Below are 18,475 nucleotides of genomic sequence, written 5' to 3'. Positions count from 1 at the left end.
CAAATTACAAAAGTTGAATCAAATCGATCCTGCACTTTCTTCTCAAAGCAAACAAAAATTACCAGAGGTGTCCCTCAGGGCTCTATTTTAGGCCCTACTCTATTCATAATTTACATAAATGATCTGATAAAAACTTTACACCCCACAAAATGCATGTTATATGCTGATGATATAAATATAGTTATTACTGAACAAGACCCAAATTTAGTATTGGTCAAGACAGAAAAGGTTATAAGCAAAATAGTTACTTGGTTGAATGCAAATAACCTTCTCCTAAATACAGATAAAACAGTCGCAATTAACTTTCGTTTTCCAGGAAATAATCCATCCTTCCCTTCGCTAAACATTAATGGAAAACAAATTGAGTATTCTAATGCAACAAAATTACTTGGTGTTTACATCGATGATGATTTGTCTTGGCAAACCCATGTTAAAACATTAAATAAAAAATTGACTACTTTATGTTTTGCGTTCTTTAGGTTACGAGATACAGTTTCACGAAATAGCTTATTATCAATATACTATGCAAAAGTCCAATCACTCCTCAGTTTTGGAATTATCTTTTGGGGGTCAGCCGCATGCAGTCAGGAAACATTTCGGATACAAAAGAAAATACTACGAATAATATTCAGACTAAATAAAAGAACATCATGTAAACAAATATTTAGATCACAAAAAATTTTAACCCTTCCAAGCCTATACATATATAAATGTATACACTTCGTGAAACAAAACAAGCAGATGTTTATACAAACAAGAGATATTCATGCATACAACACGCGGCAATTAAACGACATTTACGTAGTACAACAAAATTACTCCAAGTACCAAAAAAATGTTTATTTAAATTGTACGAGACTTTATAATACGTTACCATCACATTATAAAGAGGTAAATTTTAATACTCAAAACAAAATTCGTACTCTGTTACTTTCTAAAGCATATTATTCAGTTCAGGAGTTTGCAAATGATAACGATGTATGAATATGATGTAATTATGTAACAAATTTAACATGCGATGTTTATTATAATTTTGTACTTCAAATGGTGTAATAAGCTGTAATTACAATTTGATTTATATGCATGACAACTGTAGAACTTATAGGAGATACTCTCCATATTGTAAGTCAAAACAGGCTAAATAAATAAATAAATAAATAAATAAATAAGATGTCTTAAAGCCTTCGGACTAGAGATAAAGCAACTAATGATATTCTGAGAGGAATTTCTTTGTCACCGAAATCAATAACAACTTTTGGCAATGTCTTGTCTTGGGATGAGTGAATAGTCATACAGTAAGGCCCGCTATACATTATAGGATATATCCTAGGAAATCTCTTACGATTTGTCCTAGAGTCGAAATCTCAACGTGTATGGCATCAGATCGCAAGTGAAAACATAACTGATGGGGTATCTTCTGATCGTGCAGGTTTACTTTAGGTGTAACACACGAAATAACTGTTGAAAAATTATAATTTGTCACTGTTTCCTAAATGATTTGCGTTGACCGACATGAAAATATCTCACATAGCATAGATAAAATTCAAGGATACCATCAAAAGCAATTGTTGATAAACTACAATCTTTTATGATTTGCGTACAAATACGGGGTTCGGATGTATACTATAAAAACTATAGTGCGTAAATCGCAAACCAAGTTGTGCTAGGTGGCCTCTGGAAAGCACGAATGCTATCTAACCGAGTCAGGGCAGGTTGAAGCGGGGTCCGAAAACCAGCCAGGAGGTGCGAGCGAAGGAAGCAGGCACGACAGCGAAGGTAGTGAAAACGAGTGGGTTTTGGCAATGATACGAGTTTGAATAGCACTTGTTATGGTATCGTGGTAGTAGCGCTCCACTTGTAAACATAAATTATAGCTTCTGTAAAGTATGCAGGAATATACCGGTGATGGGAAATAGTGTCACCGGTCATCTTTCACATGTACTCACTTAGGTAAATGTTTTGCAGAAGGGGTCCAGAAACAGGGAAGGCTTACAAAATTTACAGGAAAAATGGAAGATGCAAGTACTTAGATCTATCACAACCTAACTAAATCTAACCTAATGAAATTAATTAACTTAAACTCACCTAATATTAATAGAAGTAAGGGAAATTCTATCACTTTTTGAAAATTATGCTGGACCCATATACTAATATAATCTAACATAACCTAACCTAAGCGTAACTAACCTGAATCAACCTAAACTAAACTAATGTAAATAGAAACTACCGAAATTGTAACATTTCTTATTCTTAGAAAAATTCGCTGGACCCTTTCTGCTAAAGATTGTCACTCACCTATTTTATCCGTCGTTAAAACATTTATAACGATTTTACACTAGTAACCCTACAGTTGTAAACATAAAATTCAGGTGTATTACTTTGTATTTAATTCTATTGTTTGCAGAAATTTATTCCTTATAAATATGTCTTTTCATGCAAAGTATTAAATTTTACTTCTAAATCTTCTAAAATGTGATGCGCCATAAGTATACTAGCACCCTTCTGACTTTTATGCTTTTTTTTTCTTTTTCTTTTTTTTAAAGAGGTATCCAATTTAACAATATAGCGCATGGTATTAATATCAGTGGGATGTGCAGTGTGGTTAACATAGTAATTCTTCAAGTTTGTACTTATGTTGATAAACGTCATTCGGTCAGACTGGAAAACTCTTCAAGTGTATGGCACAAAAAGAGTAGGATTTCCTACAAGATATGTCATCACATTTTTCCGAAGATAAATTCTAAGATATTTCCTAGGATTGATCTCGTAGTGTACAGCGAGCCTAATAAACAGCGATCGATATATGTCGTCGAGGGAAAGCTTTACTGTCTTTGGTCCAATTTCTACTAGTAATTGGAGGGATCGGTATGATGGTGTTAGATTCTACCGTTCTGCCGGACGGCATCAATTCCTTATGAATAGAGACCGGATGTTACTCAAAATGTCTATATTGTTTAATATTAAAGATATGATCAAAAATGACGTTTTAAAGTTTATATGGATAGTTATAGTTTCTGTTTAAGCCAATTTTATTTTGCCTATTTTGTCTATTTCGCCCCCTCACTGCCTAAAAGATTGCTTTAGTGCCTGATGTTGTCTATTCTATGTATTTTCTTCAAAATAAGACTTCATTTGGAAAAATATGTAATTTTCATTTCAAGAAAGGATTCTGCCTCTTCCGAGAATTGTAAAATAAGAGAAGCTAACTTATGGGTAGGTCAAAGTCAAGCTTCATTTCGCTACAATAAAACAATGTTGCCGAAAGCAATGACACAGTATGATCCATATTTTCCCTTGCACTTCCTCTTGTTTGCAACAGCGTTATATTCCACAGATGCACAAAAAATTAATGTTCTTTAAGTCCTCATGTCAGCATAGTGTTCGTCTTGTGACCGATCCTGGGGTTTCTGATATCGTGTATGCGTGGTTTTGTGAGCATAAGAAGAATCTTGTTTCAAGATGCCTAAGGAAGCCACATCTTTGAATAATTATGTGAAGACTTTCGCTTGTGGTGTGTTTACAACTGACGGATACATACTTTATTGTAAGTTATGTGAGTTGTGCCGAAACAAAATCACGTTATTTAGCATTTAGAAACTGCCAAACATAAATCTGCTTCAAATTGAAAACAAAAATTAGCAAAAGCTTCACTGATTACTACGTACATTACTACTAGTCAGCAGTCTCAGTTTTTTTTCTTTCTTTCAGATTTGTGTGAGGCGTTCATAGAAGCAGGTATACCTCTGCGGAAATTACAAAATGATTCCTTGAAGCGTTTCTTGTCAAAGTACACCAGTAAACAGGTGAGTGAGACAACACTACGGAAAAAATACGTAGACGGTTGTTATTCGGGTGTTACTGAAAGAATTAGGAAAGAAGTGAGTGAAAAAAATAGGTTTCGATTGACGAAACGACCGATGCCATGCCGGACGGTTCCTTGTTAATGTGATTGGTACAATGGAACATGATCAACAGCCCAAAATATATCTTCCAGCATATGAGGAACTGCCAAAAACAAATAGTACAGCAATTGCTCAGTTGTTCACTTCCTCACTGAATTTACTTCGGCCAGATGATGTTAAACATCAAGATATTTTTCTGTTTATCGCGGACGCATCACCATACATGAGAAAAGCTGTAACATCACTTAAAGTTCTTTTCCCAGCTATGCTTCACATAACGTATGTCCCGCGTATTCCCTGTATTGAATTGCTGAGGAAATCCGTGGTTTATTCCCCGAAGTAGATGCTTTAATCACCAATACCCAGAAAATATTTCTCAAAGCTCTATCTTGGATTCAGCTATTTAAAGAAACCGACCCTAAACCCGGTAATCTAATAACAAGGTGGGGTACTTCGATTTCTGCAGCTCTATATTACGCAACTAACTTTCAGACCGTAAAGGAAGTAGTAAATTGTCTGTCTGAAGAGGATTCCTCATCAATTCGCATAACACAACAACTGTTGAATAATGATGTGCGAAACGATTTAGCTTTCATTGCTATCCACCATTCAATTTTGCTAGGTGCGATAACGTTTCTGGAAGAGAAATAAAACCTTCAGCATCTCCCTGGAACATTTTCACTCTGTCGTGGACAAAATTTACTTTGTGCCAGATGCGAAGGGACAGGTGGTTCGTGAGAAATATGAGAGTTATTGCAGCCAATAAGGACTTGGGTAAACTAAAAGCAATTGGACAAGTGTTGAAAGGCGAAAATGTGCCCAATGAATTTGATCCACATGTTCTTGCGTGCTTCAAATATGCTTCGGTTGCATCCGCGGAAGTAGAGCGCTCATTCTCAATTTTGAAACATGTGTTATCCGATCGAAGAGGAAATTTATCAGCTGAAAACCTCAAAAAATATCTTGTTATCATGTGCAATCGGGATTAATAATTGCTCGTGTCGACAAACCAGAATGTATTGGATTGAAGTACACGGAACAGTTTATGTTTTTGTTTGAAATCTGCCAATATTTCATCTTCTGACTGTTGCGTGCACAACAGTCAGAAGATGTACTCCTGTGTGTACAAATCAAATGTTAATTGCGAACTGCTGTTTGTAGTGATAAAATGCCCTAAAACTTTGGATTGCTATGTGTACTGATAAAGTGTATAAAATTTGGACTGTTATGTGTAGTGATAAAGTTCTGTATAGAATGTGTTTACCAAATATAAATGGAATGCATGTCAAGCTTCGTTTTTATATATGCAGAAAAAAATGTTAACGAACTTGTATGTTCTCGTATTCTTTGAACATTATCTATGACTTGAACATATTTTTTTAATTGTATTTAGTATTTATCTTCATTATTTCAAATTACATTTTACTGCCTATTTTTTAAATTTCAAGTGCCTATTTGCTGCTTATTTTCGAGGTTTTTAATGCCTAAACATCCGGGGCCTTATGCAGAGCTGTTTTGACGTATGATTAGCGTCATACCAAGAGCCTGATTACTGCAAGAAATATATGTTAGTCGAACACTTTAGTACGACACTAATCACGCGTCAGAACGACTTGCATAAGGCCCCCGGTCTCTAGTTATGAATAATGCTATTCCAATCCCACCAAAAACAGAGCATAACCTTTCTGAGCGTCAGTGTGTCCTCTACTACAGATTGTGAAATGTTTCGCTTCGATCACGATCTCTTTCGAAGATTGTCGTAGGTTATCCACTTTTCTTCACTATATATATCGAACGAGTAAATGTTTTTGAGTCAGATCATGTGGCACCCAAACGTGGAGCTTCTTTTTGTAGCAAGTTTCTTCGAATGGTTTAAAGTTGGTTTAGAGGGACAAGTTTTGCTGACAGATGGCACTACAACTGGAATCGTCTTTTGACTATTGCTTTTGATAACGTATCTTGCCCATAAACAGCACAATATTTCTTGCAATAATAGTGTAAAATATAGTGTAGTTTTGTGGAAAGTTCACTGATCTCCACGGCGCAATACCTTACGTCTAGTTATAAGTATTCCATTTTGTGCTGTCAGTTGTCAGATGACGTCAAGCCGGATCCGCTGCGACTCATATATCCTTAGATTTGGGACATTCACACCATCTCCTGCACAAAAAGCTCAATATTTTTAGATTACCTGATACTGTTTTAATATTAGACACTAAGGCACTTTGAGTATCCATTGATCCATCTCTTTTAGTTGCATTATTACTGTTGTAGAACAGAGTCCAAAATCTACTTGTTTGCGATACTCTAGCGTTCTTAGTCTTAAAGAATGTGTGTTGTAAGTTTTCGTTTAGCATGTAGACTTGAAGTCCACATATCCACGAAGAAATTAAATGTCGACTAAAGGCAGGGAATTCGTGTTACTATTCGGTTCAAAATCTCTTGTCGTCGCGAATTCTGTCGAGGAATTTGAAGCTTAAAATATGTAAAATGATAATCATGCCTGTTGTTTTGTATGGCTGCGAAACATGGCCACTTACTCTGAGGGAAGAACATAGACTGAAAGTATTTGAGAACAAGATCCTGAGACTAATATTCGGACCCAAGAGGAACGGGAATGGGGAATGGCGAAAACTTCATAACGAGGAACTACATAATTTATACGGCTTACCCAACATTGTTAGGGTCGTCAAGTCTAGGAGGCTTAGGTGGGCGGGTCATGTAGCTAGAATGGAAGAAAGTAGAAACGCTTTCAAAGTCTTGACTGGAAGACCAATCGAAAAATGACCATTAGGAAGACCTAGGCGCAGATGGGAGGACAATATTAAGATGGATCTCGCAGAGATTGGAAATACAAAGTAGAAACTGGATGCAGTTAGCTAAGGATAGAAGTCAGTGGAGAGCTTTTGTGAACGCGGCATTGAACCTCCGGGTTCCATAGGCCATAGAGTTAGTTAGTTAGTTAGTTATGTAGACTTGAAGTAGTTATCTGATGTGCAGCCAGGCCCAAAACCAACCAGAGAGGTTTGGGGGGCCATGAATATGTTAGGGGGCCAGGTCATCAAAAATTCTCTTACAAATATCTAAATTGTTTTTTTGTATTAATAATAGCATTTTGTATTGAGATCTGGAGGGACCATGAACAGTTTAGGGGGCAGGCCCTCTTAGCCCCCCTCTGGTTTCGGGCCTGTGTACAGTAGTGCTATTTGACAAAAATACAACTTTATATTGGGTTGGCCACATTGTTAGTTTGGTGGTATTGTGGGTGTGTCAAACGCTTTCTCCCTTTCGATGTTAGGATCGTGCAAAATTTCAGTGATTTTTAACTATCAGTTTAAAAGTTAACAATGGGACTTCGGGATAGTCTATCCTCCCTGTGAAAGAGGGGACAGATAGGTCACATTTTTGTCTTAACGGAATAAATAAGAAAAAAAAAACTTAAATGTACCCTTTTATTGTCTTACAATGTAGCTTACATCAAATTTCAATCTTTGAAGAACAAGGAAAACGTAAAAATGTCACTTTTTGAATCATCTTAATCTTTTTTATTATATTTATTCTATTTTTTTTTATTATTATTATTTGTCAGAGTCTCAGATTTCAACTTTATTTTCTCAATAAACCTTTCGGAGGTAATGATATCAGCTATTAGTTTCCTTTCCAATTTCCTTAGTCTTCGTACGTTAAGAACTGTAGAAATGATTCTTGATTCTGTTTGCCTGTAAAATAACCGGGTGAACTTGGTTGTGATATTTAAGAGTCACCTGGAGGTGGTTAAGGATCTCTTATGGTACTGGGTTATGGTGTTGGAAAGTCGTTATAACGTTTGATCATTTTACGAAAGACATTACTTTTAGACTTTGCGACGGTTTGCTAGACTTTTGAATATTTTACACAACTGTAGAAAATGCACCATCCCTCCCATCTCTCTCACCCAAATTCATTCAAATGAATGTTGTACAAGATGTCTAACCAATTGGTAATATTGACCTAAATGTACACAACAACTACAGAACTGCATTAAATAGGCTTTCCAAACATGTATTTACAATTGTAGTCCTGTGCCAATATAAGATTTACGACATGCAAAAAAACAATAGTAATAAATTGATTTCTCTTACTAGGTGTCTCTGACAATTTGAAAGCTGCGGTGTTTCTAAATTATTTTCTGTCTTAGGCGAATACAACTCTTACTTTTTTGATGATAAGTTTCTCTTAAACTGGAAAGATACTGGGGTCAACAGCCTATTTTTTTCTTCGTTAATCACGTGGTGCGCCATCTGTCCTCCTTCGCCATTTGCCCGATCTCCTTCCTATATAGAGTGGTGAAGCATAAGATGGGCCACAAAAATATTATCACTTAACGCAAATGATAATTTAAACGGAGGTTGAGTAATAGTTGTATGTACTTCGCAAGTTATTATTGAGCGAAATCATGTTAACACGTATAGTGTGATTTTACCAACTTTTTTTTTTTTTTTTTTTTTTCCAGTTTTGAGTTATGGTGACACAGTTGAGTTTGGAGGAGAGGAGAAATGTAGTTATTTGGATGGAAAAAGTGTACGGATACATTATTGTGGTGCGTAGAAAGGTGTCCCGACAAAACGTACCAGCGACAAAACGTACCACTTTTGACGACCTGTCATAAATGACAACCTATCATGGATTAAATAAAACATTTCGGATATTTATTCCACGACAAAACGTACCACTTATATAAATTACAACCTGTCTTGGACTAATTAAAACATTTCGGATATTTAATCCGCGACAAAACGTACCACTTCAAGCATTTTTTTTTCAGCGTGTTCACAGATTATTCTCCAGATCGAACAAACTTCTCTTACCACAGATTATTCTCCAGATCGAACAAATTTCTCTTAAAGGTTCTGTACGTGACAAACGTAACATAAAACACGTCTATCAGCGAGTAAGAGAACACGAGTCTTCCAAAATACATTAGACCAATGTGGGTGCTTACATATCTAACAAAAGAGAACATAATGTTAAGAAACTACTTCCTCATGAACAGGTAAAACAACGGCAGTATAAGGTTGAGAAGAACAGACAGGCAATGTATCGAATTGTCAAAGTGCAGAAACTCATTGGTAAAAGAGGGCTCATTTACAGAGGAAATGTAGCAGCCTATAAACTGAAAGACACAGCTATAGATCATGGAAACTTTTTGGATATTATGCCTTTCTTAAGCAAATTTGATCTTTCGCTTAAAAGTAATTTAGATAAGGTCACCGAGAAGAGTCATATACGAGGAAGTAAGCAGGATAGTGGTCGCATAACTTTTACTAAACACGGTGAATCATGTTTTGAATGCTATCAACACACTTATCAGAGAAGATATTTCGAAAGAAGTCTCTCAAGCTTCAATATTTTCTGTTCTATTAGACACTACACAAGATATAGTAGTTTCAGGCCAGTGCTCTGTTGTTTTACGGTATGTTGTTAAAATGGTTGTTAAACAAAGTATTGTTGTCACCACAGGCCAGTCTCCTTGTGGTTTACTGCTGGAAATTCTGCAGAAGTTGAACCTTGCAATTAAGAAGTGTATTGGAAATTCAACCGATGGCTCAAGTAACATGCAAGGACAATATTCGGATTTTTTCAATTCACCTATGATCAGTTACACGTGTGATTCAATTGATTTTGAGTTTAACGGCCCTTTTAGCAGCGAGGCTATATGAGACGGGACACACTGATTTACGGGAAATCCGAAGCACATGAGCTCCCACCGGGAACCGAACCCAGGTCTCCCACGACAAAGGAGCATACGCTAACCGCTTAACTACTAAGAAACTCAGTTACACGTGTGGTGTTACGCTCATATACTCAATCATGTCATATGTGATCTGACATAAAATGGCATTGATTCTGTGTCATTGTTATGCTGAATGACTGTGCGATATTTATGCGTGAGTCTTATCAGCGAATGTACATTTGGAAGATCAAATGTTAACAAAGGCGTCTTACAGTTACTGCGGAAACAAGATGGTAGAAATCACGCTGTTTTTCAGAAAAAGTTTGGTCATTTTTCGAAACCAGAAAGTGCTTTGTATATAGAGTTGACCATAATAATTAAGAAAATGGCTTCTACAGAAAATATCAAACCAAAAGCTAGGTGTAAAGCGAAAGGATATATAAAAGATCTTTTCAAGTTCAAAACAACTCGGACAGCACAAATGTTCCTTAAGATATTTCAAGTGACGACCTCTCTGTCAAACTATCTCCAAATAGAGGGTGCTGCTAGTGTAGTCGTATCGGATGGTGCAGACTACTCTGTTCCAAGTGAAAGAGTAGAGAGATGATTTTGAATCCGTTAAGAATGCAGCATTAAGCTTTGCAGAATGGGCCAATAACAAATTTGAAAACTTAGAAAGTGATTTCTTTTATTTATTTTTTTTATTGACCTGTCGACAATTCGCCTTCAGAGATGGACAAAGATATTTCTGTGAATATGAAGATGAAGCTGCTTCTATCCAATGACCAGGTACTGCATCAACGCATTCAACACAATATTGGACATGGTAGTTTGGAGTATTTCTTCAAGATTCAAGAAGCAATGTACTTTATGGATTATTTGGACCCTAGACACTTCAACCAAGTAACAGAACTTCCAGACGTGCCTTTCAATAAACTTACATATTTTCTGAAAAACTTCAGTAAAGAAGTTTCCAAGGATACTATAAATGTATTCTCTTGAACTTTTGAAGGACGTGGATATCCTTGAAAGTTAGTCTTGATGACGAGCACAACCGAGAAAAAAATGACTGTGCTGATGGTGCAAGTGATTCAGAATTAGGAGAAAATACATTTGTTTACAAGGAAAGCGAATGCAAAACGTGTTGCAAAATTGTCCAATGTGCTGCTTTTTAATTTTGCAGAATTGTAAATTTTGCGGTAATATTTATCCAGGTTTCCAGCATACAAATTTTTATTGACTTTGCCCGTAACTCAGGTAACATGTGAAAGAAATTTTTCAAAATTGAAATAAACTGAAATGCATTAAAAATAGGCTAACGAGTACCATGTCTCAGGAACATTTGAAAACATTTAAGTTGATGTCTATTGAAATAGATTCATTAAAAAATATGTTGGATGCAAAAGTGATAGATACAGTAGCATCAAAAATTGGTACACTAAAACATCTGCTAATTTTGTAATATAGTATACGTTCTCCTTGAACTTCATATAATATTTTGAACAATTCAGAATAATATACTGATGAAAGAATATCAGGTTTTAATTGTCAATTGTTAATACTATTGACTTACAGTAGGAAGAAAATTGTGCAACTTGATTTGTGACATTGAGATGCTGGTGGCCCTTGTGGGAAAAAGCGCCCGTGCCCCTCTAATAATGCCTATCCGTCCCTGGCCCAAAGCCTGGATAAAGTGTGATGGAAATCAGCAAATATTCAAATATTGCATATGCATAATTCTTGCTGGTCTTGGTCTGGCGAGAATCTTGCAGGCATGGTCTTAGTCTTAGTCTTGCTCTTGCATCGGTATTTTTCTCACCACCAATCTGTTCAACTTTTAACCTTATTTTGGCCGATATATATATATATATATATATATATATATATATATATATATATATATATATATATATATATATATATATATATACTTATATGCTGTCCTATCAAGTGGTACGTTTTGTCGCCTGTCATTATTTGATGGCTGATTGGAAGACTCTTCGCAACTAGCCCTCCAGTCAAGTGGTACGTTTTGTCGCTTGTCATTATTTAAAGTGCTTTTAGAAAAACCATTCACAGGCATCCCTCAGGGTAAGTGGTACGTTTTGTCGGTGGTACGTTTTGTCGCTAGTACGTTTTGTCGCGTATTCGCGTAGAAAGTATCTGGACTAGATTGAGAAAGGTCCTCCACCACGTGTGAGTGTCTATCCCAAATGGATATATATCAATTCTATATCAGATGTTGTAGAGAAAACTATGGATTGGAGGAGTATTTTGCGTGTTCAAGGTGGCATGTACAGAATCCTTATACGTCAACCAGACGTCTGTCCCTGGATGGGGACATTTCATACACGAATCATTCATTCTGATCTGGAAATGAAGCTGTACTACCCGCAAATTGTACAGGTTTGTCCGCTGTACTACCCGCAAACTTGTTTGGAAATGTACTAGATTTTGCTTGAAGTTACACTTGTCGCTCCCAATGTCCTCTTATTTTCAGATGAAGCCGCATTTCATGTGCTAGGTAAGTTAAATAAGTACAACTGTCTAATATGGATCACAGACCATCCGCATGAACACCGGAAACATGCATTGCAACATCGTTACCAGCGAAAAACACTTTAACATACTTCGCTCTTTAATAGAAGATAATATCCTGATTATTGTATTATTGTCTTATAGTCACGTTACTTCCAACAAAATGGTTCACCATCCCACTACGATAAAGTGGTTTATCGATACCTGGATGACAATTTTGATATCAATGGATTGGAACAGATAAGCCCTTGATATGGCCAGCACATCTCCCGATATCAAGTTTTGCGGTTTTGTTTATGGGAAACAGTAAAGAGAAGTTAACGACTTTTGTCAACGAACTGCCAATGTGATTCAGTCTGTGTTGGTCGTTATGTGTCATAGCTCAATCTAATTTTTGCATGTGTTGGTCGAAAACTCTGGTGATCAGATTGAAGATATTTACTAACTCATGTGATGTGACATGCATCCATTCAATACATTCTGTATCATTTTATTAATAAAAGTTCTTAGAGATCAACCTTCCGATATTGTACTTTTAGTATCTTAGAAAGGCATAGTCAATGGATTGAAGAAGGTGATACACTTCGAACGGGAAGCAGAGGTATACAGAGAATTTTACGAAGATGGGAGGGGGTGGGTTCAAGTATCCAGGGTTATATCGATTCAGGACATGCATGACTTTTGTATTCATATTTTCATTTGATAAAATTCTATTTTTTCCACAATATCTTGTAGAAGGAAAGGGTTAAAACCTGGCAATCTTTCTTTGTAATCGTCATTGATGGGAAGAGTTATTGCGGAATCACTCATACTGGTGGGGTCATGAAAACCTTTAAATAAAATTAAGTGGGTCATGCGACAGTCATCTTTGGTTAGTTGATTTGATTTTAATATCTATTTCCAGAACCTAAGCTAAACGAGACGTGGATCTAGAACTTAACGTCAAATCCAAACTTTACAAGCTTCTACCAGGAATGCAGCCCGGGTCTCCCACGTCGAAGGCTCAAAAACTGCAAGTAATTATAGCACATGGCATTACATAATGAAAACTCACAGGTTCACAGGTACGAGACCGTTAATATTAATGTCCCCGAAAATTGTTTGTAACACTTGCAGTATAAAATACTTTGAAGAACTTCTCAATGCCATATATTTTGCAAATGAAGTCATCTTTTTTAAGACTTAAGAAACATAAAAGGGTAATAAAAAGAAAACTCGAAGGAACAAAAAAATTAAGACAGAAAGTACAACAAATAAATAAAACTAAATAATTTTATTTGTTTGCATATTCTTTTCTACAGATGTTCAGAAATTTATGAACAATAGGCTCACCAATGACATTTCTTTAGCACTTCTTGGGAGCTAAAAAATTAAACAAACGATAATCAATCCTCGTATGTAATTTACAACGCAAACAAAGGAAAGGTTAGAAAAGATAAAGTTACGTGGGATGAACAAAAGTCAGATTGTCACACATTCAACAATGGAATCCTTTTTCTAGGTCAGTTACCGACCGTTCATTACCAACCAAAGATCTACTTCCAAACTGTGCACACTGAAGAGCGAGAGTCGCCATTTTTGGCGGTCAAGGACAGTTTTGTCACTGTCGATGTCCTGTCCCAATATGCCAACGAAACCACCCTTGAAAAACTATTGTCTTAACACAAACAGAGATCCACTAAAAATGAAAGAAAACAAACATAACTAACTTCATAAGTCTTAAACTCTTTATTCATGAAGTCATAAACTGTCTTGGAAATCGCCAATAAAATTGGAAGAAAGAAAAAAAGAAAAGAAGAAGACACGTAGGTCGTTCGCCGGCAGTAGTCTGTGATTGTGGTCGTGTAAAAACACGATTCACTATGTTTTATAGCATTCTTCTGTAAGTACTAATACTGACTCCCGCTCCTCGTTAACAATTCACTACGCTTGACAAGTCACTACTGCAAGCATTGTGTTTCCCACATTCCTCACACTGGTATTAAAAATTTGGTTAGGTTGCAGTCATATCGTACACTTACATTGACACATGCACCGCTGTTCTTGACTTGTGAGTTGTCATAATAGCGGGGGCGTTAGAATTTCAAGGATTTACTACTAGTGCAAGAGTTCTTCAAGTTTCAGACGGTTGCAGTCGCGATTCGTGTTTAAGTTGGTTTAGTAATCACTTTTCTTTGGTTTCAATTTATTTAACAATAACCCGCAGTGGCTCAGTGACAGAGGCTCATGTTTAGGATCCCTGGTTCGATTCCAGCTCACTCCTAGTGATTCTTGTAGTAGGCAAACATCATGTGCGGAAGTCTTCTCGGGGTCCTCACGTTTCTCTCACTTTCTTCACTTCACCATTTAGTATATTACATCATAACATCGTCTCCCTTAACCTTGGACGATGGGTCTTGAAAAAAAAAAAAAAAAAAATGGTGAACAGACACAGTCGGCCAGGCTAGTTTACACTAAAATCATCAATAATAAACAATAATAACAACACCAATGTGGAAGAAAGTATAAGTCAGTCTGGGTCTATATTTAAACGTATCTTTCTCGAAGGCGGATTCTACCTCATTTACGTGACAAATCTAGGCTAGATTACTAAGTAAATAGATCAGGAATAGGGTTTTACTCTGCTCTGAAGAATGTTCAGTAAATGTAGAGAAAATTGCTAAAGGTGAACTATGATCAAGTTAGCCTTTGATCATGAGTAAATTTTCCCTTCTAGAGGTTTTGCTCTTTGTTATCAGAGAAATAGAGGGTAATCTGTACATAAATATTTATTGCCCGCGGTTATATCATGTTGTATGGTGAAAAAATAGTAATAGAATGGAATAACGAAACGCTGTAAATGAATAAGAAATGTTAATATGATATATTTTTGTACTAACCTCATAAACATAAATCGCTAGTGTGGAAGCATAAGCGAATTTGTTCTCCTGTATTGAACATATGTCGGTATTCCATGGTTGTGCTCCAGCTGTCAGCAAGTTCAATTGTCTTACCAGTGTCATGATTTCCTGTAACGAAAACATGTATTTTATTATGATATATTTAAATTTAGTAATTTTCATACAATTTATTTTGTACAAACTATCTGGGAATTGTTTATTTTCGGAGGACAGGGTATTTCCAGCGATTGCACACATGCAACCTATACATCAATCAACTCGTCTTGACGAACGAAAGCGATCTGTCACAAAATTGATTTTAGTTAATTATTAAATACTACATGATTTTTGAATCCTACAATTTCACGACACTCACTATAGGACTGCGGACACCGCGGTTGGGAACCACAGATTTAGAGAGACACAATGACACTTCGACAAATCCAAATAAGAGCTCCTTCATAGCTAAGTAGTTAGAGTACGCGCCTTTGGCGTGGAAGACCCGGGTTCGAATCCAGGTTCGGGAGCTCATGTGGTTCGAATTCCTCGTTAATCGGTAGGTCCTGTCTTATATAGCCTCGCTGCTGAACGGGACGTTAAACTCAAAATCAACAACAACAACAAACCCAAATAATGATTAAAGATATAGAAACTATCATAAGCTTGTAGAATCTCTAAATAAAATGTGCTCGTGAACTTCCACTGTTCCGCGGATCACATTTTGAGAAAGCTGCTACAAACAAATGTGGTTTTAATTGCCCTCCATACGAATTTGCGTCTCAAAATGTGACGTGTTTCTTTAATGTTTAATTGAAACTAAAAGATCCATCAACAAATGGCTAATGGAAAAGCTTTCCTTTTTGGTTTAAGCTGAGTTCCGATAATAAAATCAACGGAGAAAAAGTTCTCTTGAACATTTTCCATCTTACATTTTGTTTGTGTGACAAATAATAATAAAAACGTAAACATCTGGGATAAATTAACTAAAGTGCATTTTGTATGAACATGTGGTTCTGAGGACCACCAGGATAGGGGTACGGCTTCAAAATGGAATAAAATATTGATTATGGTAGAATTGGTGTAATGAGAATATTTTTTTAAAAAAACGAATAAAACCTAAGAACCAGTGGCGGATCTAGGGGGCGATCGGGGCAATCGCCCACCCCCCCAGAGGAGAAATTTTTTTTAAAAAATTTTATATACAAATAAAAAACATCCCAGAGTTTGGAGCTCTTAAAAGTATCTCTAAGTAGCAGTATTACAACTCACCGCCCTTCCCACAAGTCCGTCCTGGGTCCGCCCCTACCAAGATCTCACGGACATGATGCTGTTCAGAACATCTGAGATCCATTCATAGATCTAAGGTTCCAGAGTTGAGCGTTCTACTACAGAAGTACCGTGCAGTCAATACGAGGTTGGTAGAAACACCAAGTTAAACTATATTGGTCTCATCTTCTTCAACGAACTTCAAAAGTTCGTTACTAAATTCTCTATGTCTGTGTGTCTGTCTGTCTGTCTGTTATTTGCGATTTTTCTTCAATTTTGAGCCTTCATTCGATAGAGCACCAACAACTATCTGAGAAAGTGATGGCATTTTTCGCGTCACTCTTACCATTCCTGAGGTATTGGAAAAAATGGCCGATTTCCGGAGATTTAAGGAGCCATGTCTCGGGAACCATAAGATATAGAGAGATGATATTGGTATTGACCAATACTTAAGAAGATGGCGAACATTTTAGTACCAAATAGTAGCCGGTGGCCACTGGTCAGCTGGCTACCGTCCGTTCCCAGATATTGGCCAAAAAATTTCGCATTTCGGAAGATTTAAGAAGCCATATCTCGGGAACCATAAGTCAATGATATTTTGCGAGAAAGCGAAGAAGGTGCGCATAAAAAGATTTACTTTTTACATCTAGAAACAATCACAGTTATCCTTCCCTCTTCATCTCTACATTCTTTTTAAATTCGTTCTGGTAATGCTCATAGAGCATTCTCAACTGGTTTTATAGCTGAAACACTACAAATATTAAACACTACAAAACTGTATAATGATCAGTACCAAGTATCGATTCCGGGCTATAGAAAAGCCAAGAAAAGTGAATACGTTATAATTTTAATAAAGTGAAAAATAAAACGAAAAATGAAACTGAAAAATAAAATTAAAACAAATGTGGGTGACGCTTTTCTGTCTCTCTCTCTTTCTAAAGCACTATTCACGTACCATCAATACCCAGATAACAATTCTATTTTTATGTCATCTTTCATGAGTATGTAGGATTACTGTCAATGTTACGTTTGTAAAGTAGCTTAGAATCCGATTCCATATAAAAGCAATGTTGACTTACTTTTTAAAAAACTGTCATAGACTACAGAAGTAAGAAGAGAACGGTGGCAAATGATGCGTATGTAAAATTCAACAGCACAGTCGTAAGTGACCACTTGAGAAGAGGTTGCAGTACTTGCGTATTCTAATTGCGACACACTTTTCCTTGTTCTGTGGTTCAAAAATTACTTTTGTTATTAGCTATGTCCAGTACCTTTCTTTTTCAACCTATCTCCCTATATTTTGCTTATTGTCACCTGAGATTTTTGTTGGTTCATAATTGCATCACAAGCAGCCTACAGAATCAATGAGTGCCAGTTCTTTCTTCCCGTTTCTTACAGCAACAGTGTTGCCAGAACATGTAAAGATTTTTTTTTCTTACGGGATGAGAGAGCAGTTGTTCCTTCCGATGATGTTACAGATGTGGCCCACATATGGTTTATAAGGGGTCCATATGACATTTACTCGCACTAGAAAAAATGAAATCTTTGAGTTTTACGTCTCATGCTTATGCCGGTTAGGCTAAAGGAGACGGTGATGATGAGTAATGAATGAAATGGTGGAATGAAGAAAGTGGGAGGAAACGGGAGAACCCCGAGAAAACCCACACACACGGTGTTTGTCCACCACAAAGTTCACTTGGGGGGGCTGGGATCGAACCCGAGACCCCAAGCACCAGAGGTGAACGCTCTACCACTGAGCCACCGCGGCCCCTACTCGCACTAGAGATTGAATTCAAAACACCAGGAAGAAACTATACAGAACTGTACTTTGGTATTATAAAAGTACTTCGGTTCGATACTATAACGGTATTTCGGTTCGAGACTATAAGGGCATTTTAGTTTGACACTATCAAATTTCATTTTGATATTGTAAGGATACTTCGGCTCGTTACTATAAAGGTACTTCGGTTCGATATTATAAGGATATTTCGGCTAAATTTTGTAAAGCAACTTTGGCTGGATGCTAGAAGGGTACTTCAGCTCCATTTACGGTATAAGAGTATTTCGACTCGATGATATAAGGATATATCGGTTCACTACTTTACGGATACTTTTGTTCTATACTATAAGGGAACTTCGGTTCGGAACTATAAGCGTACTTCAGCTTCATTCTGTAA

General features: G+C 36.5%; 2 protein-coding genes across 27 annotated transcripts in view; one reads left to right on the top strand and one right to left on the bottom strand.

The window, feature by feature from the left end:
- Positions 1-15,270, bottom strand: part of LOC145670337 (WD repeat-containing protein 17-like) — a 246,114-nt gene extending 230,844 nt beyond the window's left edge. The window contains exon 1 of the mRNA XM_081738874.1: positions 15,033-15,270. Coding sequence (XP_081595000.1) covers positions 15,033-15,215 — 183 coding nt within the window. The 5' untranslated portion in view covers positions 15,216-15,270. The remainder of the gene's footprint in view (positions 1-15,032) is intronic.
- LOC145670338 (uncharacterized) overlaps positions 1-18,475 on the top strand; it is a 493,290-nt gene that overhangs the window by 321,858 nt on the left and 152,957 nt on the right. For 12 of the 26 annotated variants that reach the window (XR_014128286.1, XR_014128278.1, XR_014128290.1 and 9 more), the window contains one exon: positions 3,709-3,803. Coding sequence is in view for 8 of the 26 variants with exons in the window: in XM_081738877.1 (XP_081595003.1) it covers positions 3,709-3,803 (95 nt within the window). In the remaining 18 variants the exon portion in view is untranslated. The other 14 variants (XR_014128277.1, XR_014128284.1, XM_081738882.1 and 11 more) reach the window with 11 other exon arrangements.

This window comes from Thermobia domestica, chromosome 14 (genome assembly GCF_964235325.1).
Source record: "Thermobia domestica chromosome 14, izTheDome1.hap1.1, whole genome shotgun sequence".
Classification (NCBI taxonomy): domain Eukaryota; kingdom Metazoa; phylum Arthropoda; class Insecta; order Zygentoma; family Lepismatidae; genus Thermobia; species Thermobia domestica.
This window is presented reverse-complemented; position numbering and strand designations above follow the sequence as displayed.